Source organism: Protomyctophum bolini (assembly GCF_963924005.1).
Source record: "Protomyctophum bolini genome assembly, chromosome: 12".
In the NCBI taxonomy this organism is placed as follows: domain Eukaryota; kingdom Metazoa; phylum Chordata; class Actinopteri; order Myctophiformes; family Myctophidae; genus Protomyctophum; species Protomyctophum bolini.
The window spans coordinates 11,424,918-11,437,313 of NC_137873.1; the positions used below are offsets into that span (position 1 = coordinate 11,424,918).

The 12,396-nt window shown below is 44.1% G+C and overlaps 1 protein-coding gene across 1 annotated transcript in view; it reads left to right on the forward strand.

Moving 5' to 3' along the window:
• The window catches only part of col11a1b (collagen, type XI, alpha 1b), a 121,632-nt gene that overhangs the window by 67,655 nt on the left and 41,581 nt on the right, over positions 1–12,396 (forward strand). The window contains exons 29-39 of the mRNA XM_080777961.1: positions 33–86; positions 1,144–1,251; positions 2,442–2,495; positions 7,420–7,473; positions 8,000–8,044; positions 8,638–8,691; positions 9,854–9,898; positions 10,375–10,428; positions 10,643–10,696; positions 11,406–11,459; positions 12,108–12,215. Coding sequence (XP_080634087.1) covers positions 33–86; positions 1,144–1,251; positions 2,442–2,495; positions 7,420–7,473; positions 8,000–8,044; positions 8,638–8,691; positions 9,854–9,898; positions 10,375–10,428; positions 10,643–10,696; positions 11,406–11,459; positions 12,108–12,215 — 684 coding nt within the window. The remainder of the gene's footprint in view (positions 1–32; positions 87–1,143; positions 1,252–2,441; positions 2,496–7,419; positions 7,474–7,999; positions 8,045–8,637; positions 8,692–9,853; positions 9,899–10,374; positions 10,429–10,642; positions 10,697–11,405; positions 11,460–12,107; positions 12,216–12,396) is intronic.

Consider the following 12,396-nt stretch of genomic DNA (forward strand, 5'->3'; position numbering starts at 1 on the left):
ATGTACTGATGTGTTTTTGCTTCATTCTATAGGGAGAAGATGGATTCCCCGGCTTCAAAGGTGACATGGGTCTCACGGGGGACAAGGCAGGTCTTTTTTTAATTGTCTTGAGTTCTTAGACAAAGGATTTATTCCATGGCTGGAATTATTGAGTTCTAGACAAAGGATTTATTCCATGGCTGGTCTTATTGAGTCCTAGACAAAGGATTTATTCCATGGCTGGTCTTATTGACTCATGTTTGATGACATTGTGTGTGTGTGTGTGTGTGTGTGTGTGTGTGTGTGTGCGTGTGTGTGTGTGTGTGTGTGTGTGTGTGTGTGTGTGTGTGTGTGTGTGTGTGTGTGTGTGTGTGTGTGTGTGTGTGTGTGTGCGTGCGCGTGTGCATGTGCATGTGTGTTTGTTTGTTTGTTTATTTAGTTCATTGTATCCATGTAAATTTCCCCTTTATGTGAAATATAATAAATAAATAATCATTATAGTTGAGTGGATCTGAACTGAAAGTGAAACAAATCTAACAAAATGCAACATCTAATTTGCATAGAACACAGCACATGTCCACAGGCCAACATTGGTCGGTGGCCATTAGACTACTGATTATGCATACACAGTGGTAGAAAGTAACTAAGTACATTTAAGTAACTAAGTACTGTACTTAAGTACAATTTTTATTTTGTTTTGTACTTTACTTGAGTATTTACAATTTCCAGTACGTTTACTTCTACTCTACTACATCTTGGATCCAAATATTGTACTTTTACTCCACTATATTTATTTGAAAACTTTAGTTACTAGTTACTCTGTATATTTTGATTAATATTACAGAACATAGATTTAACAACTTGAAAATAGCGATGTGCATTGTGCGCTTGTAGATCTGGTATTCTTTTAATATTTTTTTACACATTTGAAAACTTGCAATGGGACATTCTTCATCATTTTGGTACATTTTGATGGCAATTCTTTTGTACTTTTACTCAAGTACATTTTGAATTCTGAAAGAGAGAAAGAGAACAGCATTTCTATATCGCAGTACTGATACTTTTATTTAAGTAAAACATGCAAGTACTTTTTCCACCACTGTCTGTGCATACAGTACACTAAGCAAACCTGACAAAACCGTGTCTTTCATTGTTTGCGGGCAGGGCGAGGGTGGCGTTCTGGGCGTCCGAGGAGAGGACGGACCCGAGGGCCCCAAGGGGAATTCTGGCCCCAACGGTGAGATCGGCCCCATCGGAACTGCCGGAGAGAAGGTATGTCTGATGAATGAAAGTACAGCCTGCAGGGTTTTTCTATTTGAAGCAAATGTGCCTTTTTTCGATAACCTCAATGATTCATATCCTGTTAGACATAAAAGAAAAGAAAGAGAATAAAGAATACCCCCAGGAAATGGGAAATGTGGGCTCTGATTTGGTCTGATTTAGTCATTCTCGCAACTAGACAGCTGGCCGGCACGACTTTGGTTTTCAGTCCAAATATTACACAGTGAGTTAACTTTGATTTTGAGAGACTTCAAATGGACTCTCAGAGTTAAATTAGCACTCATGGATTTCACTGGTTTAACGCTGTACTATACTGCTATCACTTTTTGTGAATTAATTGGATGCTAGGAATAGTTCACTTTTACATGTTACCAGATGTTATTATCCAGATGTAACGCCCGGGAATCGAACCCTGGTCTCCCGTGTGGAAAGCCAACTAAGCCAAAGGGATATCCCTATGACTCTGGGGAGATATTAGACTTTATTAGGCCATCAGGCTAAGGTTGTGAGCCACTGTCTGCTACACAGACAGGCAGACAGCAATAGCAGAATATGTCCAAATCGCTAGACTGGCAATGTTACAAGCAGTCAATGATAAAGAGTGCAATATTCAGAGTCATAGCAATCCACCAAGTGCATTTTTATAGATTTTTCACTGAATCAGCATAAGGCTCTTCAGGTGATGAGTATGCTTTAATACTGTACAGTGTTGTTTTAGTTGCCGACGTCCCTTTTGTAACCAAGCCAGGTTCACATATAGGCAGTGCTCTGCTCACTTTAGATTAATAGCATCAGGCCCGGTTGCGCTTTGGCAGCTAGAACAAAGACCAGTGTAAGTGTAAGACTGATGCTCCGTCTAGAAGCACTCGTTTCCTTTCATCTCTGTCATCTGTAGGGTTCTCCGAACACATTTCATCAATGTGGGCCCTGATCCATAGTTTAAAGCTGTCCTAACAAGGACTCAAACCCGGGTCTCCCGCAAAAGTGCCAAGCGTACTGCTGCTGTGCTATTTGGCCAGGCCCTTTGAGCTTCATGCCATGCCACTTGTCAACCAGTTGTGGTCCTAACCGACCACAGGATCTAAATGTTTCACTTTACTGCTGCCAAAACAGGTCTCTGGAATGGAAAGAGAATTCACATGTCTAACTCGTGGTTTTTTTTCTGTCCTGTCTCCTGTTAGGGTAAACTGGGTGTCCCCGGGTTGCCTGGGTATCCTGGAAGACAGGGACCTAAGGTATGTGAGCACAAAATGAAAGTATCTACACTATGTGTGTTACATGTACAGTATGTTTGTGCATGTGGTTACAGTACATACACCGATTGCAAGCATGCGTGTGTGTGTGTGTGTGTGTGCGTGCGTGCGCGTGTCTTCTCACCCATGCACATTTAAACCCCGTTGTCATTTAAAGTTTCACAACAGCATACCATTTGGAACTGCTGCCCTAGGGGTGTGCATCTCGCCCTGTGAGACTGACTCTAATCGATATGCACCTCAATGCATATTGATGACTGACAACACAGGCAGAGAAACACAATGCAAACGGAACAACAATGGCTATTATAAAACTTTACAAAACCCCCCAAATAAATGATACTCGTCATAATATGCTTTACTGAAACACTGAAGCCTGCATTGATCTTTCTGGGATTTGCTCCCAACTCAAAGTCTGAATCCATGTACTATAGCCGTATCTTAAACCTTAAGCCTCGGTTCGAGTCAGTGAATCATCACATCCACTGCTTCGTGACTCATGGTGGATACTCGAGGGAATTTTCCACAACACCGCTCAGAAACAAGAGTTTATTGCCTTTTTTATATTTTATTTCCTATTTTCTGATGATTTCGGGTACTCATTCTGTCAAGTCCCCCTGTTCTGTAGTTCATGATGCTGCTGACCGCTACGGGTTGCTTTTAGGGAGGGAGCAGGCGTCTCCTCCGATACACGTGACGCCGCAAATCTGGTTCTCTTCACCGACCTGACTCATACTAATGATTGTATTGTAATGCGTGAGGAGGAACATGCTATTAGACTGAGTTCAGCTCCCCACTGAACAGGCACCCTGAACAACCTGTAGGAGGCGCTATAGTGCAGCAACCTGGCTTAGTTTCCACCCTGGAAGTTGGAAGGAACACAGCCAATGGGGTTGGTTGGGATGCCTGGCCATGCTAGACGCACAGTGAAGGATTTGAACTCCGGGCCCTATGTTCGTTGGTGCCTTATATTCCCTAAACTTCTTTGCCTTTTGAGCCAGGACCTGGCTATACTGTCGATGTTGAGACTAGTGAGGGCCTGGTGGACACTTTTTCATGATTGGCTACCTTTAGTGCCTCTAAGCCAATGGGAGCTAAGGGCTATATCTTGCGCCACCCCTTACCCCTTATCCCTAAACGTGCACGGTTCAATGACTGCCTTTTGTTGTGGCGTTGCATTGGCTTTCAGCCGCGGTTGGTTTGAAGTGATATCGAGGGACGTGCGAACATTGCAAACGTGTCAAATAACTGTAGTATGCACGTTGCTCTGCACTGTCTGTCTGCAGGCTGCTTTGCTGAGTGTTGCTCTGCACTGTCTGTCTGCAGGCTGCTTTGCTGCGTGTTGCTCTGCACTGTCTGGCTGCAGCCTGCTTTGCTGCGTGTTGCTCTGCACTGTCTGTCTGCAGGCTGCTTTGCTGCCAGAGATATTTGCCTTCCCATTGGCTAGAGGCAGCATTGCTGTTGCTTGTCGTCCCATCGGCTAGAAGCAGCCAATCACGTCAGTAATGACTACATGTCGACTACATGTCGAACTTTTCATGGGTAAACACTAGTCAGGTTCCACCTGACAAAAAAAGGCAAAGAAGTTCAGGGATAAGGGGTAAGGCATTGGCAAAAATAGGGCCCTCTGTGGTGGTGGGCAGGATCTCTAACTTTAGCCACCTGTGCACCCTGCAAGCACAGTTCCTCTTTCAAACTAACATGCACCATGCAAGTCAAAGGTGGAATAATGATGCTGTTTTGGACTTGTGGGTTGGGCCTTTAAGAACACATTTTCTTTTGCCTTACATCATACACCCACATACACCTCAGGGTTAATAATATACATTTTAACTATTTATACACTGAGTGTGTATAAACATGTATAAACGTGAACAAATGGACACATTTGTCCACTCCCAGAGTTAAACTAACACCCAGGGGAGTTCAGTTTACTGTGCGCAGTATTCCGGCCCAGGTGGCACCACAGGCTGGGTCACCCACCATCTGCTAGAGACATCAGCTTTTCCTACAGTACCTCCGTCTAGACACTATTTAGCAGTCTTGCTGTAGCGTCTAATCACTGCTGCTTCCACTTCCATCAAGATGTGCTGTCACAGCTGCTCTGTCCTCTCTGCCACTGGCAGCGCTGGCACACGGCTTGGCACATCAGTTAGACGGGTCAGGTGCACACGTGTCCAGATAAGCCAGTCTGTGTCCCCGCTAAGTCTAGAAGAGGATACGGTGTGTCAGCGGGATTTCAGTCCAGAGGGGTGGACTGAATGAGGAAAAGGGACCTAATTCAGACAAACTTTACAAAGGAAGCGGCACAAAGTACTTCTTTGTACCGCTTTCCATTGTAAAGTTTTGTCTGGCCGGCACTTCCTGAGTCTTAGTGGAACTCTGAAAGTAGTAGAACCCTTAAGAGTCACCAAAGAGTCAACTCTCTTTGCACGTCAGTGAAATTACACAAGTTTCACTTGTTTAGTGAAAGGATAATCGTCCACTCTATTTTCCACCTTGCAAAACAAGGTGCTCATGGGAGATGAGTGCACAGACAGACAGACAGACAGACAGACAGACAGACAGACAGACATACAGACAGACAGAGAGTGTGTGTGTGGGTGTGTGTGCGTGCGTGTGTGTGCACGCACGCACGCAGACACGCACGCACGCACGCACACACACATGCATGCACTACGACTACGTGACTGTTTGCGTGTGTATTTAAAAGTATTTAAGATAATTTTCCAAGATATTCTGGTGTTTGTTTGCAGAAAGATGCTGGGTAACCACACCAGTAATTGCGATTCGCTGCCTTTGCATGCCTGGGGGAAAAAAGCAGTCCTTCGCTTCTGTTATGTGAACTGAATTCCAATGAAAACGTGCCATCGAAATGATAGATGTGTAACTTACTGCTTGGCTTGATGTGAGCAAGAAGGCACAGCAACTCCCTAGCCTTCTCCAGGTGGGCCTGCTCCGTCCAGGGGGGGGTTTTATGAGCCCCCTGTGCTCTATCGCTGTCTGTTAATCACATTCCCCCGTCTGTGTTAATTCCAGGAGTCATTTGCATTAGCTCTGGATGGCTGTCTTATCGCTGTGGCTCAACTCAGGCTTGTCCAGTGATGGCGTGCAGTTCAGTTTTCCATAACCGCAGAACTGTGTGAAAAACCAATTAATCCATGAAAACCGGGAAAGCATCTGAGTCATTTTAGATTTTAGCTACAGTATATAGTATATACTGTATTGTCTCTCTTGTCTAGTGGAAACCTCATATGTCCAACACTGTCTGTTTATTTTCAGGATTAAAATTCAAAAGTAGCAGATCTTGCCAGCTCAAAATGCGTCGCTTCGCAGCGTGTTTCGAGCTTGTGGATTTGCTACTTTTGTGTAGTATGATCAAGTAAGGCATTCATTTACGGAAAAACCCCCCCACAAATTTAAAATATGGAGATAAGAGGTTTCTGCCCGATAGCAACGATATGTAGGCAACATAGGACTTTCAGGTGTTAACGGGTTAAGCAGCTTCCTCAGCTTCCTTCTCTCAGCTGTGTTTCCCTGCTTGCTTCTTGTTATTTTGACCACACTAGCATAGTGATATGGTGGTGGCCTTGCTCCCATGGAACACTCATCCGGTCATTAACCGCATTAACCCTGCCGTCCCTATTTGGAGCATGCCCTTATCTATATCTATGAATTCCCCCAAACCTGTGTGTGTGTGTGTCTCTGTCCTGCCCGGGCATAACTCCTGTTTACTATTTGTCTGACCATCATACAGTATATATACCTGAATTACACCATAAGTATAATTCAGGTTTAAGTGGTTAAATGCATGACATGACAATATGCATCCAACATGTATAATGGCAGTACAGGTCGGTGAATGTGACAGGTACAGTACGTAGGCATGTCTAGTACATGCATACTCGCCCCATCACATGCCGACAGGCATGTGCACACATACAGGCATACGCAAGTTGAAACCTCAAAACTTGTCACTGTCGCCGTGCACTCACAAAGCCACCGTTATCTTAATTTATTTCGCGAATGCTTCAAGTTGAGTCTTTTTTTTGCTTATATTTCTTTTCTCCTTACTAACGCTGCACAAAGCTGAGGCTGGTCCGGTAAGCTGCCTTCTTTGTACTACTCTTTTATCCGTCTAACAGTGATTGCACTTCAGTCAGACCTTTGTGTCTGACTGGCAGTCTAGTCCCTATCAGAGGGCAGCCCGTATAACACCCAGAGGTCTGTAATTGCTGATGGGTATCAAAGTGGATCTGTTGTTTTCCAACCCATTGTCTTTATTGGCTCAGACTGTCAAATTGATCTGCCAACTTTGCTTCCCTAACTGTGCTAACAAGCTTATGCCATCGCTGTCCGTCTATGTGTCAAGGAACCACTCTGGAAGGTTCCTGGGCGAAGGCCGTCCGTTTGGGTTCATTTGATCGGGAAACAGGGTGTCCATGCAAACCTACTGTAGTCCCTGAAGCCTCACTATCTATTCCATGATCTCCGAATACTACAGAGATTCTGCAGAGAACAGGAAGCTGAACATCTGCTGTTCAGATCGGAAGGGTGTTCGACCAATCATGCTGAGGAAATATATTTGTCCATGTCTGCTAAGCAACTAGTTTGCTAGGCTTCAGCTCATTTGGTTTCCAGTAGGACTTATACACACGACTGCACACTATCAGGCAGAATAATTTGAAAATTGTGAGCCAACTGTACCAGCCGCGTGGTAGGACAATTTCGTCATTAATTAATGTTGCTCATCGAGAGGAAGAGCAGAGGGGCGTTTCACCCCCGTGACTCTTTGCAGCAGCTGACATGATGATATTGGACAGAAATGATGCGATGCACTTGCTTTCCCCCAGCCCATGACAGCTCTCTTAACATAATATCCCGCTCTTTTTCATCTTTCTTGCAGGGTTCCGGCGGCTTCAACGGCTTCCCAGGAGCAAATGGAGAGAAGGGAGCAAGGGTGAGTCCCATTTCATTTCCTTCCCCTCTCTCGCCTGTATAGGACACGTCTCAGGCAGACCTCTGCCTCTAGTATTGAGGTCAGAGGAAGCCTCATTGCAGGAGAGGAGAGGGGAGTGGAGGGGACCTGTGGATGGAGGAATGCGATGAGCAGGAGGGTAGAGTGTACAGTTGGTGAGGAGACAAGCTGTGCTGGTGTCTTTCAGACAGACGTTGAGAGGCAGGCACCCCTGGACCCAACACGTCACAACTGACAGGTGGTTCAGGGGCCTCCGGGTAACTGCTTACATGGCACTTTGATTATTTATTTTTAAACACCCCTCCCCGCCCATCACCCAGTCCTCCTCCACAGATGGAGCCGGCTGTTCCCTCCCTGACTCAGATACCCTCCGTGTGTTTGTTATAAATGAAAGGCCCCTCAGCCTAAACCTCTGAAAAGAGAAAATGTGTTTGTAGTATACTCACGAGGTGAGATTTATTTTCCCTATTTCCTTTTCAACTAAAAGATCGTTTTCTTTTTTTCCCAGGGAATTGCCGGGAAGGCTGGTCCCAGAGGCCAACGAGGCCCAACGGTAAGAGATATAACCCAGACGAAAGCTTTTCACATCAATAAATCATGCAGTGTTAGTAGGTACTGCAAAAATCCCTGAGGCTTCATTTAAATGCACACTCTGGATTTTACAGTGGGTTTTACTGCAACTAGTTAGCTCTTTACATTTTATGGTTCTGTGTTTTCTGGGGTGTGGAGTTTGTGTTCTGGGGATGGGATTTGGTGTAAAGCAAATGCGGGGGGGAGGGGGGGGGGACTTTAATTGTCAATTCTTACAGAATAGTTCTAATCAGATTTTGCAGAATTGTGCTGAAATTAGTAATAATATGATGAATTATTCTCTCAGTGAGTATTATGCGTCATATGCAGCATATCGTCTCTGTCAGGAGGGTCCGAGGGGAAACCTCATTTGTCCGAAACTGTTACTTTTCAGAGATCAGGGATTCAAATTAAAAAAACATCAAAAGTATCAGATCGTGGATCTGCTACTTCTGATGCTTTTCTGTGACACTGTAGTATGATCAAGTAAGGGCATTCATTCATGAAAAGGGGCAAACAGTGAGGATATGGAGATGAAAGGTACGATATATCACATGCGTATTGTGTCATATACAGGGTCCACGTGGTGGGCGCGGTGCCAGAGGACCCACAGGAAAACCTGGTGCAAAGGTGAGACCACATTTCACTGAACTGTACAACAATACAGAGGTTCCGATACTACTTCGTACGAGGTTGAAGGTTCAACTGTACAACAATACAGAGGTTCCGATACTACTCCGTACGACGTTGAAGGTTCAACTGTACAACAATACAGAGGTTCCGATACTACTCCGTACGAGGTTGAAGGTTCAACTGTACAACAATACAGAGGTTCCGATACTACTCCGTACGACGTTGAAGGTTCAACTGTACAACAATACAGAGGTTCCGATACTACTTCGTACGAGGTTGAAGGTTCAACTGTACAACAATACAGAGGTTCCGATACTACTTCGTACGAGGTTCAAGGCTTTGAATATCTCATACTGAAGTTAGACCGTTGTTGTTATGCACTTCCACGTCCAGATTGGAAATACGCCCCAATACACGTACGTGATTAGCCATGCAGAAAGAATAACTGCAATGCTAAGCAAAACAGGTCAAAACAGAAACTAATCAGTAACTGACATAAATTGTCTATGTTGCCTGGATAATATATCAAATGCCAGATATCAGACTGTATTTCTGTTTCTAATCATTTGGATGAGGCCGTCCTAACTGTTTTATGACACTGACATCAATTCTCATGAAGGATTAAGTTCCTTTTGTCACATCTGAAGACAAACAAAGCGACCACACCTGCTCAAAATACAGTAGCTCTGTTGACTGTCAACGTCGGCTACCTTTTTTCACTGACGATAACTAAATAAAAACTAAGCTATGATGATTAAAACTATATATAGTCATAATATATAATTTCATCAACAAATAAAAACTAGACGAAGTGTTAATGTAAAATTAGCCATTACGACGCCATCAAGGCCTCCGAAAATATTCTTCTGTCGACAAAATCAACTAAAACTAAAACTATTCACATGACTAATATGTGACTAAACAACTACCCCAATAAAGCTTCCCGTCCTGAAAGGTATAGTTACAAAAAGTCCATAATTGGTAAAGACTATCACTAAAACTACACTGCAGTCGTACAGTATAGCTCTCTCTTAGAACAAGAAAGAGAAGATATGAGATGAACATTTATCATCACCCCCCCATGGGGAAGTCAAAGCGTCTTCATCATCTCCTACCTGATAACGTGTCCATAATGCATGAACGTCCTCTCTTTCTCCAGGGAACTTCAGGCAATGATGGACCTCCCGGTGGGCCCGGCGAGAGAGTGAGTACCACACGGTCTATCAATATGAGTCATGACGTTGTACCGTTACTTTGTTTTAAAATGAAATTACTTCCCACTCATAGTGTATAAAGCTGTTTTACTGACTCGCAATAAAGATAGCAATATTGCATTGCTATCTTTGTTAGGGAATATTGCCCTTTTGTGATATGAAGACGAACATAGGATAAGAAATGACTTACTTTTCTACATAATTATGGTTTTGGGGAAAGGCAAGCCTAGGATTTGTTTGTTTCTAGGGCTAGTAATAATTTATTGGCCCATAGTTCTGCACTTTATTTGTTGCATCTGAGGTATTTTCTTCTGGAAAAACCAAATTGCTCCCTCTTCCATTAAACAGTGTGGCCAGGGCACTCAGTCTTGTAATCTGAAAGTTTAATCAGTATTACTTGTTAAGCGTAAATGTTCAGTGTTTGTATTCTAATGATGTATTTCAAACTATCTTTTGTTTCCTCAAGGGACCCCAAGGGCCTCAAGGCCCAGTCGGTTTCCCCGGACCCAAAGGACCCAACGTGAGTATCTCCAGTGGACCTGTTCACCAAGCAGGTGTCAGCACTTCCTTCACAACATGTGAAACATTGATGAGTACGTCCTGTTGACATGATGTGTGCTTGTGTGTGTGCGTGCGTGCGTGCGCGCATGTGTGTATGTGTGTGTGTGTGTGTGTGTGTGTGTGTGTGTGTGTGTGTGTGTGTGTGCGTATGCGTGCATGTGTTCATGCTCCAGGGACCACCAGGGAAGGACGGACTGCCTGGACACCCAGGGCAGAGAGGAGAGACAGTGAGTGGATCAACTTATTTTTATTATCCTACGGGCATTGGCCCCGGGGCATGGAGAGAATGCTGGAGTGGTGTTAGTGTGTGAATACACAGTCATATCAACACATCCCACTACCAGAATCAAAATAGGGTCGACGTGGTGTCTGGTTGCTAGCGCCAAGCTTTCCAGCACTGCACTTGCTTCCACATTTACACAGACTACTCATAAGTACTCTGCATAAGTTCTAGGCTTATTATCCCACCCTCAATGTCTTCACATATTGTACAGTAAGAGAGTAAGAGTGTACAAATGGAACCATTGGGTCCATGTGGTTCCATGTACACTCTTAACACAAAGCATTTTTACTATGTCGGACGTTCAAGTTTGAATGAATACACAAGGGCAGAGAAGTCTCAACATTTCAAAAAAATAGAAGCTGAGATCAGCGGTCAGAACCGGCCAGTTTTTGACCAGTGATTGTGGAGATAGTTAGTTAATAAAAATAACAAACTGACTAGGACTAGGAGCGTCTGCTAAATGCCTAAATTGTAAATTGGAGTTAGGTGGTTTGATATTTGTTAAACCCACACACAGACATAAAGGGTGTATTAAATCAACACAAACGGAGATAGGAGGTTTGCGCTCAACAGTGACAATATATTACTGACTTTTAAATGCAAATGGTGATCATACAGTAATTCCCATTTGCGTGTTTTTTTCTTCTCTTCAGGGCTTCCAAGGAAAGACTGGACCCCCAGGACCTGGAGGTGTGGTTGGACCTCAGGTAGGTTGCATCTCTTCTACTGCTCCTACCTAGTGTCTTCTCTGTGTTGTTTAGCTGTTATGTGACATAAGTGAAGGTCCAGCCTTTTCAGAAGCACTGGAACCCCAATGCAACTCATTGGAATGCACAAGGCATTACAATGATGTTGCTGTGGTAAAAATGTAATCATGTGGATCTGATGTCATCTATATGACATCAGATGTCTATGACACATCTATGACATATGATGACTCCGCATTTGTCCAAGGTTTCAGCCCAATCCGAACCCTATTGAGTTGCATTTAAGTGAAATATTTCAGAAAACATGGAGGTGCCATACTAAGTTAGCCTACTGACATACAAAGTTTGGCGATTTGTGAGATTATCTCCAGATATACTGTACAGCTAGCCTCCTACAGAGCCATAGTACTGTAAACATGACTGCACAACCCGTATCACATTTGATATATCAGATGTTAGTCAGACCGACTACATGTGATCAGTTGTTATCCAGACCTACTACATGTGATCAGTTGTTATCCAGACCTACTACATGTGATCAGTTGTTATCCAGACCTACTACATGTGATCAGTTGTTAGCCAGACCTACTACATTTGCTTAGGGGTCATTCATGGATGCTGACAACGTGTCTGTGCTGTACCTGACAGGGTCCTACCGGAGAGACGGGACCCAGCGGAGAGAGAGGTCACCCCGGGTCCCCCGGTCCCCCTGGTGAGCAAGGTCTCCCTGGATCTGCAGGAAAAGAGGGAGGAAAGGTAAACAGATTTCTGTGTTTGTGTCCGTGTGCCTGTGCCTGTAATGCAATCCTCACTGTTCATTTATCCATTTGTACTGTAACTCTGCGAATGTACAAATGGCACACATTTTGTACCCTCTCCGAGTTCAATTTCCATTGAGGATTTTACTGTGTGGTGGTTATTGCATCAGTGTGCGTTG